The sequence below is a fragment of the Oryctolagus cuniculus genome, chromosome 1 (genome assembly GCF_964237555.1).
Source record: "Oryctolagus cuniculus chromosome 1, mOryCun1.1, whole genome shotgun sequence".
NCBI classification, from domain to species: domain Eukaryota; kingdom Metazoa; phylum Chordata; class Mammalia; order Lagomorpha; family Leporidae; genus Oryctolagus; species Oryctolagus cuniculus.
The window spans coordinates 102,236,800-102,261,704 of NC_091432.1; the positions used below are offsets into that span (position 1 = coordinate 102,236,800).

The 24,905-nt window shown below is 43.2% G+C and overlaps 1 protein-coding gene across 2 annotated transcripts in view; it reads left to right on the plus strand.

The window, feature by feature from the left end:
* The window catches only part of FDX1 (ferredoxin 1), a 36,089-nt gene extending 28,857 nt beyond the window's left edge, over positions 1–7,232 (plus strand). Inside the window, exons 3-5 of one of the 2 annotated variants that reach the window (XM_051849655.2) lie at positions 1,042–1,171; positions 1,997–2,043; positions 5,567–7,232. In XM_051849655.2, the coding sequence (XP_051705615.2) occupies positions 1,042–1,171; positions 1,997–2,000 (134 nt within the window). In that variant the 3' untranslated portion in view covers positions 2,001–2,043; positions 5,567–7,232. The remainder of the gene's footprint in view (positions 1–1,041; positions 1,172–1,996; positions 2,044–5,566) is intronic. The other variant, XM_051849649.2, reaches the window with a different exon arrangement.
* The last annotated feature ends 17,673 nt before the right edge of the window (positions 7,233–24,905 follow it).

Here is a 24,905-nt window from a genome sequence, read left to right on the forward strand (position 1 = left end):
TCAGAAGTGGAGCAGCTGGGACTCGAACTGGTACCCATATGGGATGTTGGCACTGCAGATGGTGGCTTTATCCACGAGGTCATAATGCCAGCCCCTGGATGTTGTATTTTAAGAAAAGCCCAGCCAGCCTGAGGGAAATGATTTGAAGCTGTTTTACGTAAGAAAAATTTGAAGGCTTCTGGGCATGCTCAACCTGGAAAAAGAACAATAGTGTCAAATACACACGAAACTGTTACTGAGTAGAGGGGTTGCACTCTGTGAGATGAGAGTTGGACCAGTACGCGGAAGTTAGAGGGCGGCAGACCTCAGCTCTGTTACTGGCAACATTGACTGGCTTATTCACCATAGCTGCCTTTGTAGTAAGATTCTGAAGCAAACACTGGGTAGTCTGGGGAGGAGAGCTTGTAGAGCACATTCCGTCCTGATTTGCTTCGATGGGATGAATTTTTAGGAACCTTTTATCACCATGCTCAGCACATAATAGGTGCTCAGTAAATAATGACTTAAAAAAGGAAGATGAAAAAAATGTTCTTAATATGTAAACCAAAATTAATCATAAGGTGACTTACTAGATTCTGTGTCCTCATCACAAGGGGTGATTGAGAGGGAACAATATTTAACTTTAGGTAGGTGTAAGTTTTATTGCTTTCTAGTTCTCTTGTATAACACAAGTCTTCATAAATCGTGTCATACTTTCCAGGGAAAGGTAAAAGAAGGAAATAACTAGCTTTTACATAAAAGATTGCTATGTAAGTTTTAAAATATACACAGTTCTGTATGTGCATACATCTCAGCTTATTAACTAATCAGCGTTTTGGTATTAGGCCTATGTATTTGCATTTTTGCCTTCATAGCATCTAGCCCAGAATCTTTGTGAAATAAGTGAGTGCTTTCAAACTCTGTGTGGTGTTGGGAGTGGAGTAGTTGTTCCTAATTCTCATCATTAGACAGAAATAAACTCCCTTTGTTTCACTTCAGTGAACCGAGTTTGAATTGTGGTTAGTGTAAAGGAGAGCATACTTAATGGTTGCTGCTTTATAGGTGCTTGTGAGGGAACCCTGGCCTGCTCTACCTGCCACCTCATCTTTGAAGAACACATATATGACAAGTTACAGCCAGTCACTGACGAGGAGAATGACATGCTTGACCTGGCGTATGGACTCACAGACAGGTACGAGGGAGGACTGCCTCAGTGGTATTTATGGCCTGAGAAGGTAAATGTTTTATTACTTTGTCAATTTAAGACTGGACTGAACGAATGTGGAAAACAACTTGGGTAACATCACAAATTTTGAATGGCAAATATGCAGCATTTCTGTTTGTTTTCACTGTTTCACAGTTTAGCCCTTATGAAATTTTCCCTTTTACAAAAAAGTAAAAAAAAATTAATTGGAGGTATTATAAGTGTAAGTTCTAGATCTTAATAAATCTTTAGTCTATTTTTACTCCAGGAATTAACATTTATTACAATTTAATGAGATGGAATTAAATGTAATGCTTTTTATAGTGTTTCTGAAGGATAGATTTGATAATTGAACAAAATTATAGTGGAAAATTTTACCTACTTGAGAGAACAGAATTTTTAAAGAAACTGAATATAGAATAGTAATCATGTTAAAATGAATATTTCTTTTTCTAAGTATATGTTAAAATTAATCAGAGCCTATTGTTGTTAATTAATAGGTAGAGTTACAAATAGGTAGATTTTATAGTAGAAAGTAACATCAAGTGATCCCTAGTCTGGGTGGAGTCAATGAAGATAGCTAATTGGCTTACTGTTTCAAGCAGTAAGATAATTGAGGGTGTGTTACTTAATTCAGGGTGCCTTTGCTTAACTGAAATTTGGTGACCCTAAAGAAAAATAATATTTAAAAATTAAAGATAATCATAGGAATAGCCTTATTCATTTTATGTTTATTATATAATCACAGTTTTATTAGCTACAACATCATGTTATCCTCACAAAAATATTTAGGTCATTTGTATTTATTTACAGATGAAGAATCATACTGTCCCCTTGTAGCTCATTTCCCTCTTGGTGAGGTGAGTCTGGTACCCTGGAAGACACACCAGGAAATAGTATTCTTTAAGACACCAAAGCAGAGCCGATTGTGGCTCCCATGTGCTTGTCCCCTGCTCACATCTTCAGGGCTACAGTTTCTGTTTTTCCCTAAAGATTAACACAGAAAGACTTCTGGTGACTGTATTCATTTGGTTTTGAGAATTTTGTCTCTTAGTAAGAGGATTAAATCTGACTGCCCTGTTGTTATGATAAACTTTGTAGGTACACATACATACTAAATGAAAAGAGAAAGGAAATAAAGGAAAAGGGAGCGCTCCAGGTAGAAAAGGTACAGGATGTAAAAAGATACAGAGGGGGCAGCTGCTGTTGCATAGGGTACAGCCACCATTTGTAGCTCCGGCATCCCATGAGGGTGTTGGTTCCAGTCCCGACGGCTCCAGTTCCAATCCACCTCCCTGGATGGCCCAAGTGCTTGGGTCCCTGCACCCAGGTGGAGTCCTGGAAGAAGCTCCTGGCTTTGGCCTGGCCCAGCCCAGTTATTGCAGCCATTTGGGGAGTGAACCAGCGGATGGAAGATCTTGCTCACTCTGTCTCTCCTTCTCTGTGTCTCTAACTCTTCCTTTCAAGTAAATTAAAAAAAAAAATATAAAAGGTCTGTAATAAATGTAAAGTAGCCAGGAGTATTGGTAATAAAATTTTTAATTTTTAGAAAGACCTGTGGTTTTATTTTTTACTAAATATTACATGCTACCTATCTTTCAGGCCCCTTTTAGCACCATCACCACTGGCCAGTAGTGGTTCTTTTTCCTCAGACCTCTCATAGCCATTTGACTTTCTGTCTCTTATCTTTTGTTATGGTCTGACATGTCAGTTATGTCTGCCTGTGTCCCTTCTCTTTATTTGATTGAAAGTTCACACAGAGTGCTGGTGCTGTGGCTGTGGCGCAGCAGGTTAAAGCGCCAGTCTGCAGCGCTGGCATCCCATACGGGCGCCAGTTTGAGTCCCGGCTGCTCCACTTCTAATCCAGCTCCCTGCTGATGTACTTGGGAAAGCAGCAGAGGATGGCCCCTTGGGCCCCTGCACCCATGTGGGAGACCCAGAAGAAGCTCCTGAATTCAGATCAGCTCAGCTCTGGCTGTTGCGGCCATTTGGGAAGTGGACCAGTGGATGGAAGACTGATCTCTCTGTCTGTACCTCTCTCTCTGTAACTGTCTTTCAAGTAAAATAAAATAAATCTTTTTTTTTTTTTAAAGAGCTCATACAGACATTAGCAGCTAATCCTCACAGCATTCCTGTGAGGAGCCTTCTTGTTACCCATGTTGTGAATTAGTTTAGTAGACTTACAGAAAGTTGCCTGTAAACACACTGCGTTAAGCGCAGGATTCTGGACCACTGGTATGTTTGGTTCTAACCACGGTGCTGTCTCTTTAATGTGTCCCTGGTGCTTACCTAGCTCATAAGAGGTGTTCTAATACAACTATTGAATTGAGTGGCTTCTCTTTGTATGCCTACTGGCATTTGGTACTGTACCTTTTGGTGCTTGGTGAATGCTTATTAGTGAGCACATTAATGAAACCAAGACTCAGGGGCCGGCATTGTGGCGCAGTGGGTTAACGCCCTGGCCTAAAGTGCTGGCATCCCATATGGGCGCCCGTTCGAGTCCAGCTGCTCCACTTCTGATCCAGCTCTCTGCTATGGCCTGGGAAAGCAGAAGATGGCCCTAGTCCTTGGGCCCTTGCACCCATGTGGGAGACCCGGAAGAAGCTCCTGGCTCCTGGCTTCCGATTGGCGCAGCTCCGGCTTTTGCGGCCAATTGGGAAGTGAACCATCAGGTGGAAGTCTCTCTATATCTCTGCTCCGTTCTCTGTGTAGCTCTGACTTTCAAATCAATAAATAAATCTTTAAAAAAAAAAAAAAAGAAACCAAGACTCACATACCACATTTCATTAAATCAAAGACAACTTGATTATAAAATGAACATTTATTTTTATGTGAAATTAAGAAAAACATTGCTGGTTAAAACATGACACAGTGTCATCACTTAATATTTGTGCATAATGAAAGAGTTATTTAGACTTAATTAAACAAAGTTTTAAATTACAACTGTTTAAAAAAGAAAAATATAAATAGATAATTTTGCAAAAAATAAAAAAGGAAATGAAATACAGTCATTGTTCCAGTGACAAAAGTTTGCTTCACTAATCTTGAGCTTACACCTGCTGTGTTTCTGTGTTGATTTTTGTTCTGTGATCTATTTGGACTTACATTGAAAAGTTTTTAAATTCACCTGTGGTAGTGACAGTTCTCATAACTGAGTTGAAGAGATGCCTGTACGAATGTTGTAACCGAATTTGCAGCTCTCACATTGTTCCCACAGTGTAGCAGTGACTACAGGATGCCACTGATAGAAAGATTGTCTTGGCTTCAGAAAGTATGAAAAATATGCTCTTGGCTGGCGCCGCGGCTCACTAGGCTAATCCTCCGCCTAGCGGCGCTGGCACACCGGGTTCTAGTCCTGGTCGGGGCGCCGGATTCTGTCCTGGTTGCCCCTTTTCCAGGCCAGCCCTCTGCTGTGGCCAGGGAGTGCAGTGGAGGATGGCCCAGGTGCTTGGGCCCTGCACCCCATGGGAGACCAGGAAAAGCACCTGGCTCCTGGCTCCTGCCATCGGATCAGCGCGGTGCGCCGGCCGCGGCGGCCATTGGAGGGTGAACCAACGGCAAAGGAAGACCTTTCTCTCTGTCTCTCTCTCTCACTGTCCACTCTGCCTGTCAAAAAAAAAAAAAAAAAAAAAAATATGCTCTTACCATGGATGACTTAAAGCTAGGTGTTCCAACTTTCTTGTTTTAAAGGCTTAAATATAGTGTAGCCTTTTTTTGGTGTGTGGTCTGTATAATAGTAATTATCTGGAAATTGATTAATCATTTTCTTGATCTACTAATAATCTCAGTTCTCTTTTTCACCCAAGATGTGCCTTCTGAGGATTTCGTTGCTTGTCACCCCCTTTTTTTTTTTTTTTTTTAAGATGTATTTATTTATTTGAAAGAGTTACAGAGGGAGAGGCAGAGCCAGAGAGAGAGCTTCCCTCTACTGCTGCTTCACTCTCCAAGTGGTTACAATGGCTAGGGCTGGACCAGGCTGAGATTAGGAACGAGGAGCGTCTTCTGGTCTCCCACATGGATTCAGGGGCCCAAGCACTCGAGCCATCTTCTGCCGCTTTCCCAGGCACATTAACAGGGAGCTGGATGGGAAGTGGAGCAGCCGGGTCTCAAATTGGCCGATGTTGCAGGCGGTGGCTTTATCCACTGTGCCGCAGTGCTGGCCTTGCTCAGCAGCTCTTCCATCGAAGTTATTAGTTCTAGTAAAACAGTTATCAGTAGGAGATAGAAACCAAAGGCTAACATGGAACCTTGGCACACTAGATTTCATTACATCTGTTTAGACAAGGAAACAAAAAGGTTTATAAATTCTGTAACTGCTTTGGATAGGAAAACGTGAGTAGTATATACTTAATTCTAAACTATTCTTTCCCCCTTTTTGTACAGATCACGGTTGGGCTGCCAAATCTGTTTGACAAAATCTATGGACAATATGACTGTTCGAGTACCTGATGCAGTGTCCGATGCCAGACAATCTGTTGATGTGGGCAAGAACTCCTAAGCTAGAATAAATAGAAACATTTTACACAATTGTACCTATTTTTATAATTATTATGTCTTTAATAATGGATGAGTGGATTTATTATTATGACTAGCTTTGCTGCTTTAATTTGCCTTATGACTACTGAAATTCATAATTCTGAATATAAGCAGTTTTTATTTTAAACTACAAAAATGTCTGTGAAAAATGAGAAAATAGCCAGTAGGATAGAAACTTGACCTATTTTCCTTCTGTATGTGTTGATCTATGTCTGCTTACCTAGGAGGAGGGTTGATGAAGGGTTACCCTTGTTTGGTGTGAGTGAAGGCAGGGACCCAGAGTGGCTTGTCTAGAACTGTACAGCTGATGATGGAGTGCATGCTGGAATCTGGATCTTGTTCCTGCAACTCGTGTTCACCCTGAAAGGGGGAAGTTACAGATGTCCTATTTATACAGTAATTAACAATAAGTGTATATGGAAAATATTTAACTGCTCAGTAAGCTGCCTGATTTAAAAGATAGTTATTAACTTTATAAATAAGGATTTCAAAATTTTGATTTGGTGAGCAGTCTAATTTTGAAGATAGGCATTATAATACTGTCAAAACTTGATCTCCATTCTGACTAAACTAGAGGAATGAACTAAAATTAGACGACTTTATTCTCTTCTAAGCAGAATTGTCTGTCTTTGTAATCTTTAAAAAATAATGCCAATATATAAATCTCTGCCTATGACAATAGAAATCTTGTGAATTGGGTTTCTCTGTCCTGACCTGCAGAAGAGAGTGAGCTGCTGGCCACACAGCACATCCCCAAGAGATACCATTCTGTCACCCAGGACCAGAGCTGGGTGTGCACTGTGATGCTGTCTGAACACTGTTGGTTACCAGTTATGTATGGAAGGCATTTGTATACTTATTTTTTCATAAACGATAATATGGGTATACACAGTATCCTCTTTGGAAATGCTATAAAACATTAGTTAACTTGAATTAATTGTGAGAGAGTGCAGGACAAATTAGTAAAAGTAACTTAGAATTCAGTTAGCTTAAAATACGTCATGACAGTTTAATCATTTGAATAAATCCTCATCAGGTGTGTATTTGATATGCAGCATTGTGTTGTCCCCTTGGGAATGGAGATGAATGAGGCAAGGGGTGCCCACCAGGAGCTCACCTGCAGTAGGAGAAGGTAAAACAGGTGTGCACAGGTAATAATGCACCAGACTGACCAATTTGCCAAATACAATTTCAGGTGAATCAGTGTGTGACAAGAGAATAGAAAGAACTCGAGACATACAATGTTCATTTGATACTTAATAACTGTTGAATGCTTTCTGGTGAAAAAAAAATTTTCTCAGACTTAAAATTAGGAAAGTTCAAATTAATGAAGTTCAATTGTACTACCTAAATAAAACCTTCTAAATTTGTTATTAAATGGGGGATATATTTACAACTGATTTATATAAAGGTTATTTTCCAGTTTGAAAAAAAAATCCTATATGGTGAATGTACATTCTAGGTGATTGTGTTGGTTTATTGTTACAAAATAAATTATTCCAAAACTTTAAAAGTTAAAGACTTAAATTACTCCAAGAATTTAAAAAAACGACAACAGGAGTCCTTTATCACCTCACAGTTTCCTTGGGTAAGAAATTCAGAGAATGCAGAGCAGGCACGGGTTGTCTCTGCCCCAGTGTCTGGGACTGAAAGACCAGTTGCTGAGGTTGTCTGCTGGCTGGTCCCTCATGTACCTAGCCCCTATTGGCATCCAGTGGGGGTCGAGCAGGGGCTGTTGGTTAGATACCCACCTGTGGCCCCTCCACATGCCTGGGCTTTAAGAAGGCAAGTGCCTTAGGAGAGGTCACACATGTGTCCGTCTTTGACCAGGTTGCAGAAGCCACACAGTATCATGAGGAATTAGGGAGCTGGTGTTGTGGCACAGTGGGTTAAATTGACCTCCCATATCAGAGTGCTGGTTTGAGTCCTGTCTGCTCCACTTCCAATCCAGCTTCCTGCTAATACATCTTGGGAAAGCAGCAGATAATGGCCCAAGTGCAACCCACATGGGAGACCTAGATGGGAAGTGAATTATCAAATTGGAGATACCTTTTTTTGTCTCTTTCTCTCTCTTTCTGTTACTCTGCCTTTCAAATAGTAAACTCCCTCCCCCTTTTTAAAGAAGGTATTATGTTTGCACCATTATTTAAAGGGGAGTTATCAAAGAATTTAATGATATGTTTTAAAGCTGTAAAGATTATGTGTTGTCTTTATTTTGATGGCTCATTTATTTTATTGTGTAACTCCTAATGTTTTCCCTCTTGAAAGGAAAAAATGGGGGGAGCTCCTGTTCAGTGCTGTGTAATTTGAGTTTACTCTGTTGTTTTGGCATCAAGAAAGGCATCTTCCTGTGGCTCGCAATATTTTGTGTGATTGTTGGTTATGTGCTAATATTTAATATTGCATTTGACTTTCACAGATAAAGCCAACCTAGCATTACATAAGTAATTTAGAACCACTGAATTATTTTTAAGTGAGCCAGTCTAAGAATTTCTAAAATCTTTTGTCTTTCACTGTGGAAATTTCTCATTTTTCTATCTTAAAGGACAGCTTTCCTGTTAATACCTATTTAAGAATCATAATGATCTGTGTGGTCTGTATGGTAGGCAGTGAGCATTTATTAGAACAGTTACATTTCTCTTGAAAAGCTGTCTTCTGGAGCTGGTATTGTGGTACAGCAAGTTAAAGCCATTGCCTCCAATGCCTGCATCCCATATCAGAGTGCTGGTTTGAGTTCTGGCTTCTCTGCTTCCAATCCAGCTCCTTGATTATGTGCCTAAGAAAGCAGAGGAAGATGGCCCAAGTATGTGGGCCACTGCCACCCATTTTGGAGACCTGGATGGAGCTCTGGGCTCCTGGCTTCAGCCTGCCCAACTCTGACTCTTGTGGCTGTTTGGGAAGTGAACCAGTGGATGGGAGATTTCTCTCTCCCTCTCTGTCACTTTGCCTTTCAAATAAATAAAGCTTTCTTGAGAAAGTGTAAGGGAAATTTAGTCTCTTCATATATTTTTCCATATTTTCTTTGTATTTATACCTCCTTTAATTGCTTTTCCTTCCATGAACTAGCTCAGATTTTGTGATGAACTAGATTTTGGATCAGAATTTGTTAGGTGTCTTTCTTATTTATGGGAGAACTTACCATTCTGCAAATAAAAATAGAAATAATGTTTTGTGTGAGCATTCCTAAAAATAAAGAATGACGCTAAATATAAATCCTAGTAAGATATTCAAAAATTATGTATAATCTTTGTTTCCTATTAGAGAAATATTGAATAGAAATATGATCTTAGTTGAGCAACAAGAATCCTTTAATGTGTCAACACATCACATGATATCAAGTTATTTTTATCAGATCTTTTGTTTATAACTTCCTAAAAAATGAAAAATTAGACAACCAGCTGGCAGGAGGAAGGCATGATCACTAGCAGACACAATAAATTGTCACCACAGAACAGTGTTGGGGAGTTAAAAGATAAGCACATTTTGAGAGGAGCTGATAGGAAAGACGTTTGCAGTGAGAGACATCACTTCTGCAGTAACTGTTAGTAATAACTCACCATTATCTCCTTTTCTTTTTGACTCTTATTGGCTGATATATATTATTTAATTTTTAAACTTTTTAAAAAGATTTTATGTATTTATTGAAGAGGTAGAGCTACAGAGAGATATGGGGAGAGACAGAGGTCTTCAGTCTGCTGGTTCATTCCTCAAATGGCCACAACAGCTGGAGCTACGCCAATCAGAAGCCAGGAGCCAGAAGCTTTTTCTGGGTCTCCCACAAGGGTGCAGGGATCCAAGCACTTGGGTCAATTTCTGCTACTTTCCCAGGCTATAGCAGAGAGCTGGATTGGAAGAGGAGCAGCTGGGTGATGAACTTGTACCCATATGCCAGTGCTACAGGCAGGGGCTTATCCTACAATGCCACTGTGCTGGCCCCTGATTTTTAGACTTGATTTGAAAATATAAAATTAAGCAGAGCCAGTGAGCCATTCTGGCTCCCCTTTTGTACCAGCCATTTCTTAAGTCAACAGCGTGATTGCCTCAGTCGTTGCTATGGCATGGATGTATCTCCAATGTTTATGTGTTGAAAACTTAAGATGCGGTGCAGCCGTGGCGAAAGGACCTGTAAGAGGTGTTTAGGGCAGGAGGGCTCTGCCATGGTGGATGGGTTAATGTCTATCACAGTAGCAGGTTCTTGATAAACGGATGTTTGACTCCTCCCCCCTTCCTGCCCTCATACTCTCTCAACCTTCCCCTCGCACTGTGTGTGATGCAATATGAAGGCCCTTGCCAAGCGGCCTCTCCATCTTGGACTTCCCAGCTTTCAAAAGTCTGAGCTGAATAAACTTGTGTTTATGCTCAGTCTGTGGTGTTGTGGTAGAGCAGGACAGACTGGAGTAAGGCAGTAATTTCCATCACATTCTCACCTATCCTGTGCTGCCTCAAACCACCCCTTCCACGCTTTTCTACATAACAGCAGTTAGCACTCGCTACATCGCCCCTGTTCTCTGATGGAATAGCACTTCACTTTTTTGAGAATAAGAACTTCCATGTCAGTTTTCTAACTGCAGTGTCTATCACAGTATTTAACTTCCAGGAGATACATAATAAATGTTTAGATTACTGAAACCTATAAGAAGTATACCTGTAGCCTGTATCTCTATAGCAGTTACATGTTAAATGAGCTCACTGTGGACCAATATACTGAGTCTGTGTTCTATTTCCAACTTAAAGGAGTCAAGATACATGAGATTGTTTTCTTGAGGTACCATGTAAATTCCTCTGGCTCAAGGAGGACTCTCTTCAACGCATTACTCCCTCCTCCCTTGGCAGTTGTACCTTGGATCCATTAGCTTTTGAATGATCTTAATGAAGATCACTCTGCCTTTTTTTTTTTTTTTAAAGATTTATTTATTTATTTGAAAGATGGAGTGACAGAGATACACCTTCCATCAGCTGGTTCACTCCCCAAATGGCTGCAGTGGGCAGAGCTGGGCCAATGCTAAGGCAGGAGCCAGGAGCTTCTTCCAGGTCTCACAGGTGGGTGCAGGGGCCCAAGCACTTGGGTCATCCTCCACTGCTTTCCCAGGCTGTAGGAGAGAGAGCAGCTGGGACTCAAACCAGCAGCCATATGGGATGCCAGCACTGCCAGCGGTGGCTTTACCCACTACGCCACACCACCAGCCCCTCTGCTGGTTTTTGACCTTGTGGCTTAGCTGTCACCTTAGCCTCTTGAATCATGAGAATTAATGCCTCCAGACGAGAGCCCCACATCAGGAAGTGTCTTTCATTGTGCTTTCTGACGTCCTCAATGTTTTCTCATCCACACTGGGCCTCCCATTGTTTCTGGTGAGGATTCCTTAGACCAGTAGAGAAGGGATAGGTTCTCACCGAATATTTTCCTCAAGCAAGCAGGCTCAAGATGGAAACACTGAGAAATGGTTTTCTTTTTGTATATTTTCTGTTTTAATTTTCTTTAATAGAGCCTTTCTTGTTTATTATCTGAGCTCCAAAACTTGAATGAGCCTCAGAAAAACAGCAAAGCTCTCTCACTTGATGGTAGAAGAATATGAGATTTATCATTTGGAGACCTGGGTACTGTTTGAAAAATTACCTAAAACTTGCAGGCAAAGCAAAAGCATTGAACAAGTCCCTATAGAGGTATACAGAGAGAAATGTCCAGTTGAGTTCCCCGAGGATCATCAGTTATTCTAGGATAGAGAGGTTGGCAAACTGTTTTGTGGGTCAAATCCAGCTCACCTTACGTATTTTTTTTCAAAGTAAGGTTTGTGGGAACACAGCCATGTTCATTCATTACTTACTGCTGATAACTGCTCTCATCCTGAAACAGTGGAGTTGAATTGTGACAGAGACCATATGGCCTATAAAGTCTAAAATACTTAGTCTCTGGCCCTGTGCCCTGTGTTTGCTGCCTCCTGATCCAGAGGGAGGTGACTTGAGTAGAACTTGGACCTTATAAAGTTAGACATTAACTTAGAAAGGAGTGGTAAGTTGCAAAAGTTTATTTGGTAGAAAAGATAACTGAGAGTTAAGGGTTTCTTGCCTTGTAGGGAGGGCATTACCCAGTTTTGCATATGCATGAACAGTCAGTATTACTACAGCATTCTCCCACTGCCCCCTACTATGTATGTGTGTATCAGTTTCTCATGTCCTTTGAACCAGTTTTGTCGTTTGTATGAAATATAAATTGTTTACTTTTTAGAGTAACATGGGTTCTTTCAAACCACACAGTTCCTTCTAATATTCCAAAAATTTTGCTACATGGAAGCCTGTTGCAAAAGGGCCAACAACACTCTACCAGGTTCTGCCATGTTCTCAGTATTCCTTACCCACTAAACTGAATCATGTCAGTTTCAACATTTTAAAAAACCAAGCTCATTTTTTCTTCTCTCATGTCTTCATAGCTCAGTCTCATTTTCAAAGCATGAGCATTGGGTTGATCTTGTCTGATAGGTAAGCCGTTCTTTGAGCATAGCTAGACCCACTTTGAGAAAACTTTGAAAAATCCCAGAAAGTATCCATTTAACATAATTCTGTTACAGAGAAGCTAACAAGTTTGGGCTGCTCAGAGAGAAGAGCTATATCCTGTATGACCAAGTGAAATTGCCAGAAAGATTCCCACATATACAGTAATGTCAGATGATTAGATCTACCCAATGTCAGGTTTGAAATACAAAGTCAAAATTGAAAGTGCAATCTCTTAGTCATTATTGCATTCCAAATACCTTGAGTCGCTGACACACAGTAGGTGGTGAATACACACTGGTTGAATTCGTTGAATGACTCTCCTATAAAAAGATCTTCCTTTGCCTACCACTGTGCCCCAGAAGGCATCTGCAGGCAAAATAGCAGGAGATTGAGGAGGAGAAAATCTTGGCTTAGAGCTTTTGATTAATAAGTATGATTATGTTAAATGAGTCAGCTAAACCAGAAAAAGAAAAGCCAAAAGGTTACATCACCAACAGCTCTTGGGTTTAAAATCTTGGGTTGTAGCTCTTATCAAGATGATGAGACAAAATTTCAATTGCTTTAAAATCTGTGTTACTTTTGCCAGCTAGCCGAAGCCTTCAAGAGAACAAATTATTTTAAGAATGTTGCCAGAATTTACAATACTAAAAATCAAGTGTTTGTATACATGCAAAGTGGCTGGACACACTTTGATCAGGCATTCAGCTGTCCTGGTGCCCAGGTGTGTCCTGTGATGTGCTACTCAGGTGGCCCATTCTTTTCCATACAGAAGTTTCTTGTAGAGGCCAGAGTGGCCCCTGCAAGCTTTCTTGGCTTTTCCTTCCTCCATCAGGAACTAAACCCTTTGTCCGACCACTTCAGCCACACTCAGTCAACTTGTACAACACTTTGGCACCAAAGTGACTTGAACAAAGGGTCTGGGAGCTCTTCAACAGCCCCTGGGATGCCCCATCCTTTGGGGAACAAAGTCTCATCTTGAGTAGTTAATGTGCACACCTCAAGATCTTCATCCTGAGCCCAGAAGTCATGCTGAGCAGAATGATAACAGAATTAATCGCAAGGTATTAGATTATGAAACCACCTGTTGGCATGCCTATCTCTCAATTATTACCCAACATTTTTATGCCATAAGTCCAATTTTGTGGACTGACTACAGCCTTCCAAGCCAAAAACTATTTGGAAAGAGAGCAAAGGAAAAGCTAAACAGGAAACAAGTAAGCCAGCAGTCATCACCTAATGCAACTGCATAGAAAAGTTGAAAAATATTTTAAGTGTTTTCAAAATGTTTGTAGATATCAAAGAGCCAAACCATCTGGGTGAAACATTCCATTACTCTTTATTTTGTAGGAGCATTAATTTTGAATTGGAAAAGCTCACGCCTGCCCACGTCAACATACTTTGCGCTTAACATCTCATTCAAAACTTCCAAGCATGTTCAGTTCTAATTAGTAATAAAATGGAGAAGTGCATAGCTATTAATGCTTTTTTAAAAAAATTTGTCCATGAGGCTTGAAAAGGAGAAGAATCCTTCCCTATCATCTGTTGTTGTTGGTATTCTATGCAGCATCCTCAAGCCTTTGAATTTGATTCTCTAGGATATTCTATTCTACCTGCCTGCACCTCTCACCTGACCATTTTTTTTTTTTTCCCCTGTCTTCTCCTTTGTATCATGCCCATGTCTTCCTTTTCCAAGGGATCTCCCATGGCTAGGCAAATAAAGGTCATCAAGTAATTTGCTGGGGACAGAGTACTGGTAGAACTCATTCATTTTTAAAGAATTTTTGAATTTATAATCCCATCAAGGTGGCATGTACCAATGCCATCTTACTTGTTAAAGTGATCAGTTTAAGTTCATAATCGATCAAAAAGATAGGATCAAGTGTCAAAGGGATTACATAAATAAGACCAGTATTGGCAAATAATAATTGATAGAATTAAAAAGGAGAGAATGATCCAACATGGGAAGCAGGATACACAGCAGACTCATAGAATGGCTGATGTCCTAAACAGCACTCTTGCCTCAGAATCAGCCCTTAAGGCATTCGGATCTGGCTAAAAAGCCCATGAGAGTTTCAAAGGCACAGAAAGCCAAGACACTGGCAAAAAAAAAAAACTAAATGAAAGATCTCTGTGAGTGAGATCCCAGTGGAAAGAATGGGCCATCAAAGAAGGAGGTACCTTTCTCTGAAGGGAGGAGAGAACTTCCACTTTGAATACGGCCTTGTCTAAATAAGATTGGAGTTGGTGAACTCAAGAGACTTCCGTAGCTTTGGCAGCTCATGACAAGAGCCTTGGGTGATTACTGACGTTGTAAATAAGAGTGTCAATTGTTAAATCATCACGGAGTCACTGTGCACCAGCTCCCCATGTAGGATCTCTGTCCTTAATGTGTTGTACTATGCAAATTAACGGTGAAAGTACCACTCAAACGGTACTCTGTGCTTTGTGTGTCTGTGTGGGTGCAGTCTGTTGAAATCTTTACTTAGTATATACTAAGTTGATCTTCTGTATATAAAGATGATTGAAAATGAAGCTTGTTGAAGGATGGGATGGGAGAGGGAGAGGGAGTGGGAGATGGGATGGTTGCAGGTGGGAGGGAGGTTATGGGGGGGAAAAGCCGCTATAATTCAAAAGTTGTACTTTGGAAATTTATTAAATAAAAGTTAAAATAATTTTTGAATTTAGTCACCTGATAAAACCAGACTCAACAAGCTTTGTGTGTGAGTGTGAGAGTGTGAGGTTGGGAGAGGGGCATCCAAGAATGTTTGGGGTCAGTTTCTGAAGATGGGTTGCCATATGAGGACAGGTAAATGAGGTTATGGCCCCCTTGGGAAGAGGTGGGTGGCGGGGTAGTAGCAGCTATCACTTCACTCTAGCTGGCTGCTGTCGCCAAACACAGAAGCAGGACACCATTTTCAGATTTTTTTTTTTTCAAAAGAAGCTGGAACCCGACATTTCCTGTGAAATCTGATTTTTATATGTTTGCAAGGGTTTCAGGTTTTGTTTGTTTCTAATTTACGGGGAATAAAACAGTGATAGATACAGTGGCTGCCCACTTGCAGCAGACTATGGTTTAGAGATTCCCTGATAAGTTGGCCATATTCAGAAGGTTCTGCACTGTCTGCAGGATCTCCCAGTGAATTTCATCTTCAAGGAACCTCAAAATTGACGACTTGCTAAAGAGCTTCTCTGGTCTTTGGAGCCTGGCAGACGTGGGATGAACCTGTAGGTTAACCATGGACTGGGATAACCTGGCCCCCGAGGGAATATGCCTGATTCCAAAGTGGCCTCTGGGCTCCATGGGCTTCCGAAGGGTTTAGATCCTCTCCTGTCACCATGTGGAAAGAGCCAGGTATGTCACCTAAGCTTAAGGAGCCAGGGAATTCCCTCTTGCTCAAAAGCATTTTAAGTCATCTCCACACATCTTGCTTTGATAGAACCTCCACATCTTTAATAAGCTTGGATTCAGACCATTCCCCATTAAGATGATCAATCTGAAAACAAGCCGGGTCAATTGACTTTATACAAGTCCAGCCTTTGTGGAGCACATTAAGAGATGGTGAGCCTCCTTTCTTAGGTTCTAGTAACAACTCATAGTCCCCTGAATAGATCACAGTGTTTTGTAACCCTGTATTTGCCCCTGCGGAGCCCTGCCTGGAGCCCTCTCCTGCCCCTTCTTGGCCTTACTAACTCTTGGTTATCTTTCAAAATGTCTTTGGGAAGCCTCTGAACTTCCAGTGGGGGTTAAATGCCCCCTTATTTGGAACTCACCAGATGTGGCCCCATTTTGGTAGTTAACATTGTAGTATTTTGAGATTGGTTGGTGGTTGTTTGCCTTCCACTAAGCTGTTAATATACCGTGTCCTGCGGCACATAGAGCATGAAGCCTGACACAGTAGTCAGGCAGTGAATATAGTACTAAATATTGGAAGGTAGCAGCAAGTGGTTCCTTGAGTGCTAGGGGGACAGAAAAAAAGGAAATATATAATGTCCTAGACATCTCAAACCTAGGAAGGGGTTGTAATGTGGATGAAGAGGCCACAGCAGCATTATGCATCCCTGGTCTGGACTTGTTCTTTGTCTTGGAGCCCTGGTAATGTGTTTCAAAGTGCTGACAGTTCCAGTTCTTCTCTTTTGTTCTTTGGAAGTGTAGGGACTTATGTTCTAATAAGAGGCTTAGGACCTTGGAGAAGGAGGAAGGGAAGGAAAGGGAGAAAGAAGATAATAGCCACGTATTCATGTAGCAGTTTGTTGAGCATCTGCCAATTGTTGAGGATTCAGAGAGGAAAAAATGCAAACTGATAAGCCTCCATCCTCACAGCTCTCTTTTCTGTGTGTATGGGGAATAAAAAGTAAAAAAAAAAAAAAAAAAAAGGGAGGGCATATTAGATGGTGCTAAGTGCTGTGGAGATCAGCAAAGCAGTGGGGAGGGATGAAAGTGCTGGGAGAGGGAGAAGCTGCCATTTTCAACATGGTGATCTTTGCGGTGGATGTCATGGGAATCCAGGCCAGGGTAGGCAGGGCCCAGGATGGGAGGGAGGAGAGATGGAAAGGTCAAGAGTGGGGAGGAAGTTTCCAGATGGTGAAGGCCCTTTATGTCACAGCAAGGACTTGACTTGTACTTCCATGAGATAGAAGCTTGCTGGAAGGCTTTGGGAAAAAGAATGGATGCTTTGATTTGCCATATGCCAATGGAAACTGCCTCACTGAATCTTGTAGAGCACCCTGCAAGGTGCATGGGGTTGTCCTCATCTCACAAGTAAAGATTCACATGGACCTTCTCCAGGATCAAATGTGCAGTAAGTGGGGGATCCAGGAAGGCTTGGAGCCTCTCCAGGTCCCAGCATCTTTTGTCTGTAAAACAGGAAGAATACCAATAAACCCTATGCAATTGTGACAAACAATAATATAAGGTAAAGGGCCTAGCAAAGTGCTTGGGGAACTTAGTAAATGTTAATTTCCTTTTTTGTTCCAAAGCCACACACACAAAGCCAATTCTAGGTCTCTGCTTTGACCAACCCAAAGTAGGCACATCAGGCTCTGGTTTCAGATTCCTTCTCTGTATATTGAGCCGGCTGGGCAGCTCTCCTGGGCAATTCCAAAGTTCTTTATTGATTCTGCATCATCTTAGATGTGTGTTACCTGCTTTTCTTAACCACTTGTGGAGGATTATATCCACGGTGAGAACTAGATCAGTCCTTGATGCAGGATTGGAGAGGTGTGACCACACATTAGATGCCAGTGTCCTGCCCAACTTTGATTAAGTCAGTGGTCTTGCCAAAGGGGCGTGGCTAAGTGCCCCAAGGAAGATCTTAGAGTTTCTGACACCGAATGCAAAATTCGAAATGTCACGGCTTTCCTAGTGATGCCGCAGTGATCCTGCCTCTTGCATGTCATCCTCATTACTTTATAATTACCTTCTGACCTTACTGACTCTGACAGTTGTGAGTCTTCAAAAAAAGGATTTGAGAATATTACCATTATGCAGTTGCCTAGAAACAGGGCCTAAAATACATCTGGCTTTAATAGAAAAGCTAAAATGAGTTTCCATTTTTTGGCATTGTCTCTTTTTCCCCTTTCTCCTCTCTCTCCTCAATTTTTTTTTTTTTTTTTTTTTTTTTTTGGTATCAACCATGGATTGCAATAGAATTTCACACTAATCCTTTCTGAACACTCTGAAACCAAGGGGGCCAACAGAGAGAGCATTTTTCCATCACAGGAAGCTTTAGCAACACTAACCTGGTATTAGGAAACCTAATCCCCAGCCCCCAAACACACTGCGTGTATAGAATCTGTATTGTCAGCCAAAAGCACTCTTTCAGGATGCTAGCGGGAAGAGACCCTATATGTCTCTGTCGAGGCATATCCTACGAGAGTTTGCCAAATGGCTACGGACACGATTGTCTTCACCACCCCATTCCTTTTTCCCAGATGTGTCTTCTCACTTCCTTCTTTCCCGTTTGTCATTTTAGTGTTCGGCCCATCCATGGCTGGCACGTGGCGAATGCAAACCCTTAAAACCTAATCAAAAGAAAAAGGAAAAAAAAAGCGAACAGGAAGAAGAAAACCAGTATATCCCATTTCTTCCAGGTGTGCTGTTTGGTTTCTGTCTGTGGAAATATACTGGTCAGCAGAGATGCTCTCAGCGGCAAAGGTCTTGCACAGGCACTAGGCCCTGAGGCCCGCAGGTCTGCAGGCTAGGTCAGAGGGCTGACCCCTACCTCCTGCAGAGTGACGCTGGCAGGGCTCAGGGCCTGAGATCTGTGAGGCAAGGAGCTGCCTCGAGGGCTCCAGACACTCTCAGTTAAGAACTGGTCTGGAATTAGTTCCTATTGTTCGGCTTCATTCCCAGGCTTTTTCCAAACTTGCTGAAGGGAAGAACCACCTGAGGGCTTGTTAAAACTACGGATTCAAAGCCTCCGCTGCAGGTTCTGCCGCAGGAGATCTAGCATGGAGCCTGGGAAAGGGCTGCAAACGTACTCTGGTGATCCTTGTCGAGCAAGTTTAGGAAACACACAGGCCAAGAGAGCAGAGGCTGAGCCTCTCTCAAGTGTGGCCTTGTTGCAGACTCTCTTGCGAGCTGCCGACGTCTCCCAGTTTATACCAGCCTGGCGCCTCAGTCCAGGCCTTTGCTCATTGCTCTGCACTCATGCCCTCTTCACTAGGCGCTCCTGTGCCTTCAGACACAGCTCAGCTATCTTGTGTTTTGGAACATCCTGCTCTTGCTTCTAACAAAATTCATTACAATTTTCAATTTACCTGCTATTTCATTTCCTGCTTACTATTTATTTTATTTATTTGACAGGTAGAGTTATAGACAGTGAGAGAGAGAGAGAGAGAGACAGACAGTCAGAGAGAAAGGTCTTCCCTCCGTTGGTTCATTTCCCAAATGGCTGCCACGGCTGGCACGCTGCGCCAATCTGAAGCCAGGAGCCAGGTGCTTCCTCCTGGTCTCCCATGGGGTGCAGAGACCCAAGCACTTGGGCCATCCTCCACTGCCCTCCCAGGCCACAGCAGAGAGCTGGACTGGAAGAGGAGCAACCAGGACTAGAACCCGGCACCTCTATGGGATGCCGGCGGCGCCACAGGCGGAGGATTAACCAAGTGAGCCACAGCACCGGCTCTGCTTACTATTTTTTTAAACAAGACTTTTACTACTTCATACTCCTCAGTTTTTTTTTTGTTTGTTTTTGTTTGTTTGTTTGTTTGTTTGTTTTTTTGACAGGCAGAGTGGACAGTGAGAGAGAGAGACAGAGAGAAAGGTCTTCCTTTGCCGTTGGTTCACACTCCAATGGCCGCCGCAGCCGGCACGCTGTGGCCGGCGCACTGCGCTGATCCGAAGGCAGGAGCCAGGTGTTTCTCCTGGTCTCCCATGGGGTGCAGGGCCCAAGTACTTGGGCCATCCTCCATTGCACTCCCTGGCCACAGCAGAGAGCTGGCCTGGAAGAGGGGCAACCGGGACAGAATCCGGCGCCCCGACCAGGACTAGAACCCGGTGTGCTGGCGCTGCAAGGTGGAGGATTAGCCTAGTGAGCCGCGGCGCTGGCCCTCAGTTTGTTTTTGTGTTTAGATTTATTTTATTTATTTGAAAGGCAGAGTTACAGAGAGAGGGAGAAGAGATAAAGATTTCCCACCCACTGGTTCACTCCCTAGATGGTCGCAATGGCCATGGCTGGGCCAATCTGAAGCAAGAGCCTGGACATCCATATGGGTCTTCCACATGGGTGGCAGGGATCCAAGCACGTGGGCCATCTTCATCTGCTTTCCTAGGAGCATTAGCAGGGAGCTAGATTGGAAGTGGAGCAGCTGGGACTTGAACCAGCATTCAGATGAGATACCCTCTGTGATGGGCAGTGGCTTAACCACTTAAACTCTTCTCCATGTACCCATTACCCAATTTCAGTAAGTTTCAATGTCAGCCTCCATAGTCTTCAGTTTAGTGAAAGCTCTGCGGAAAGGCTGTGTGTTGAGTTCATGTATGCTCCATTCCAAACTCCTCCAGGAGGCCCTGGCACATCTGAGCAGTGAGTGACTAATAGATACCCGTCAATAAACCTCTGTTGCAACACTAGACTGGGAGCACCTTGCTCAGTGCCAACCATGCAAAGAGTAGGTGATGGGCCACTGCAACATTAGACTTTACAACCAGGCCATGGTCCACTCAGGGCTCTTAGTGTGGTGGGGAGAGGAATCAGGCAAAGGCAACCTTGAAAGAGAAAAAAGGAGCCAAATAAGGGGAACTGTAGAAACCTGTGAAAGGGTGGAGGCAAGAAACCAAGAGAGAGGAGAATGGTGGGAATCATAAGTTGTCCTAGTAATGGGTAGGACAAGTATGAGCAGGGGAGAAATGCTGATGGTTTGTAAGCAGCTCCACTTTTTTTGGTAGTTTGCAAAGACGGCCCCGGAGTGACCTGGAGCCAGTCCACCACTGTCTTGCCATTGACGTGGCTCTGCAACCAGCCTGGCATAGAGAGCGTGCTAACACTTAGCACCGTGTGCAGGAGGGCAGGTGCTAGAGTCGGCACCAGGGCTCCGTTCCTAGCCCGCCACACTGATATTTTTCTTGGGCAGACTATTTAAATCCTCAGTATTTAGGCTCCTTATCTATAAGTGGCCCTCCGAATAGTACCTGCATCTGGGGCCGTGGTGATTGTGAGCTACGTAAGACACACGGCGCCTGCTAAGTGCTGAGCTGTGACACGGCCAGGCAGTCGCTTGGCCACACTCTGGGTGGAGACTGAACAGAAGAGTAACTAACGGCCCCAGATTCCCAGAATGAACAGCCTGGAGATTAGAGATGGGTCTATCACTTTCTCTTTCTGTGACCTCAGAAAGTTACTTGCCTTCTCTGAGCCTCCTGTCGAGTGTAAAAGGTGGGTAATAGTTACAACTTACTGAGCGCCTACTAACTGCTGAGTACCTGTGCCCGTTAGTGTGAATGGTGCACCCAACTGTTATATCAGAATCTCTCCTCCATGTAGGCACTTCCTGGTTTCAACAAGTTTCAATTCCTAGTGATCAGTTTCACTTATGACCTCTTCCTGCCCCTGATTCCTTGGCTATTTTCAAGCAGACCCCAGACAGAATGGCAGTTCATCTGTCAATATATTCAACAACATCTTGGCAGCTGTGCCACGTCTGAATGACTTACAATGTGTGTAAACACCCCTGGTTCGGGGCACGGCGCACGGCGCACGGCGCACGGTTGAGTACCTGCCTTGTTGTTGCAGTCTTACCTTCTAGGTTCTTGAATGGCATTTCTGAGCCCACTGCTAAGCCCATGTTGCCCTGGCTGCAGGCAGTAGTGAAATGAGAGGGAAAAGGACAGCTATGCTTCCCACTCCCTAGCGAGGTCAGCTGAGAGTGTGTCAGGCCTTTGTCTCCGGCCTCCGCCTCCTATGGATAAACCCAATAAACGATGCCTGGGGTGCCTCCTGCAGACCTCAAGGACTGCTTGTCCCAGACCCGAGCCCTGCACATGCAGCACACTGTGACTGCCTAGCAGACATTGGAGCGCTCCTCAGGCACTGTTCTGAGGCACCAGGGTCTGCTTTAAGTGACAACTTAGCGGCGGCATGGGCAGCACGGTGGAAAGGAAAGCCCATTTTGACAACACTGTCACTCAGTCCCATCCTATCAGGCTATCATTTGGGCTGACTTGTCCAAAGTTCTTAGCATTCCAAGCTGAAAGAATCTTGTAACACCTGGGCTCCAAGGTGAGCAGAAAACAATGCTGTGATTTTGTCCTCCTTCTCCATCCAGATGTCTCTGCCATTGTGACACTGATGCACTATTTATAAGTCCCTGTTGAAGGTTGGGCATTTGGTGCAGCAGTTAAGTTCCCACTTTAGGTGTCTGCATCCCATATCAGAGTGCCTGAGTTTGAGTCCTGGCTCTGCTCCCAATTCCAGCTTCCTGCTACTGTGCATGCTGGGTGGCAGCAGATGACAGCTCAGAAACTCGAGTGCCTGCCACCCACGTGGGAGACCTGGATTGAATTCCAGGTTCCTGGCTTTGACCTGGCCCAGCCCTGGTTGTGCAGGTGTTTGAAGAGTGAACCAGTGGATGGAAGCTCTCTGCTTTTCAAATAAATTAAAAATAAATAAATTAAAAAAATTTTGAAGTTCCTTTTTTTCTTTCCTCCCAGAGCTCACTGTGCTACTTAAGCTATTAGCTCTAACTAGATTGGTTCAGTACTGCACAAAAAGCAACAAAACATAAAAAACAACCCAAAAAAAACCAGTCAACCAACCAAAAATAGTCTTCATGCAAAAGGAAATAAGGCTAAGCTTCCACTTCCTAGTTCTCTCTGTACATAGTATTTGTTCCTCTTAAAGGGGACTCTAGCCCTGATGCAGTCACGTGGAACACTCCGTGTGATTGCTGTAAGGCCAATCTCAGGTGAGCTTGGAGTCAGAGAGAGCTTTGTTGGTGAATTCACGTGGGCATCGGGCTGCCGGTGTTCCTGTGTGATTACCATATGTTTTATGTTGCACAGATTGTTATTCAACCAGTGCATCAGGTAAAACCACCTGCATTGTTCCAGGGGTTGCCTCTCTCCCCTCCATCAGCAAGCTGCAGACCATGATGAGCAGGCAAGTACTTCTTGGCCTACAGTGTTGAGTCTACTTGGCATGAATGGGAATCCAGTACACCTCCAAAGGAAAGCCTGCTGATCGGGGCTGTGCCTCAAGGCAGGCAGAGCTGTCTACACCTGCAGTCTGCAGCCCAAAGCACTGTAAGGCCACAGATGATAAAATTCTTGTTTAGACAGGTTGCTGCGTTTCCTCTTTCGAGACGTCTGTCCCTTTACGTCATCTCAGGCTGCCCCCTGTCTTTGATCAGAGTGCTCTGGGAAGTGTCTGTAAGCTCAGTTTAAGTGTGTTAAGAGAAATCTAAGCCCAAGGGGAAGCCTTGGTGGCCCCTCCACTTTTGCTGACAGCCCTCGTGGCTGAAAGTGCTAATCATCCAACATGGTGGCCGCCTCCTAGCTGCATGACAACCTTTGGCCATGTTCATTGACATAATGAACAGTGACTGCCCTAACAGACAAAACTAAGCCTCAGTGACTTCACACAAAGGCTCACTTCTCATTTCCATAAAGTCCAACCTCTATTCTATGACAGAGCCATTTGGGACACAGGCCTCCTAAGTCTCTGCTGGAGGGGAAACAAAATGCAAGGGACACTTGGCTCATAGCCTATTGGCCAAAACTAGTCACATGACTCCAACCTTACTTCAAAGGAGGCTGAAAAATATGACGTATCAGTGAAACTGACTTCTCTGCCAAATTAACTGTCATAATTCTACAGTTTTTGTGTCTTCTAGCAAGTCACTGATAAAAATGTTGGATAGGTAAAAGCTCCTGGAAAAGAGCCCTGAGTACCCCATGAAGGACCCTCCTTCAGGTCTGTTGATGCAGAGTGAACCACTATGCACACTTCAGTTGTCCACCTCCCCTGTGGGGGCTGGGATATGTTCTGGGTCCTGGTAGAGCTGTCACAGAATGGCAGTGCCCTTGTCCTAAAGGAGACTTTTTTTTTTCCTAAGATTTTTTTTTTTTTATTTATTTGAGTTGCGGAGTTATAGACAGAGGGAGTGAGGGGGAGTGAATCAGAGAGAGAGAGAGAGAGAGTTTGAGAATGAATCTATTGATTTACTACCCAAATGGCCACAACCACTGGGGCTGGGCCAGGCTGAAGCCAGAAGTTTGGAACTCCATCCAGGTCTTCCACATGGGTGCTGGGACCCAAGCACTTGGGCCATCTTCTGCTGCTTTCCCAGGCGCATTGACAGAGAGCTGGATCAGGATTGGAGCAGCTGGGACTGAAACTAGTGCTCATGTGTGGCTTAACCTGCTGTACTACAATATCAGCCCCAAGGAGGTTGTTCTGACAGCATCTAGAATAAGAGGAAGGATTTTCTGTTATAAGTAACTGGAACCATTCCTAGAAGCAAGGGCCATGAAAATAACAGTTCTCCCTTTTTCCTTTTTTTTTTTTTTGGTTGCTCTAGTTTAGTTTTTCAATTAATTCCTCTGTTGAAAACAGTTCAAGTCCTAGCAGAAGGATGCATTTTGTTAACCTATTACTCACTTCCTAGTGGAAACAAGGAAGACAATAGTATACAAAGTTCCTCAAGTTGCAAAGAAGCTACTGAAAAAATAATTCTTATCATGTGGACAATTCCAACTCCTCTCTTGGATGATCCAGAGATTATGAGATTGAATCCTTTCACATAAAAATAGTACAAACAGGGAAAAATTTAGCAATCTTCAGAAACCAATAGTTTTTTTTTTTACCTCTTGGGAAGCAAGTAGAGATAGGTGGACTTTCAACCTTGTGCACTGTCATGAAGTGAGGTGAGAGGGGCACACCCTTCAAAGGCATATCAGAACCTTGGAGTGAGGAAGAGGATTTACATTTAAGAAGGACAGGAAAACAGAGGGAATGGGAGAGGCAGGGAAGAAGGGAAAGAGGAAGAGAGATAAAGGCAGGCAGAAAGAAAAAAGAAGAATAGAGACAGGAAGAAAGAGAAAAAGAGGAAAGAGAAGGGGAGGGAGAGAAAGACTTTCCTAATGCACACTTGGCAACCTTCCAAACTGTGTGATTATAAGGTGATTGGGTGCATGTGGATTATTAATTGCTAGAAAAATGAGTTGCAATCCAAAGCCATACAGCCTGGTATCATGTGGAGT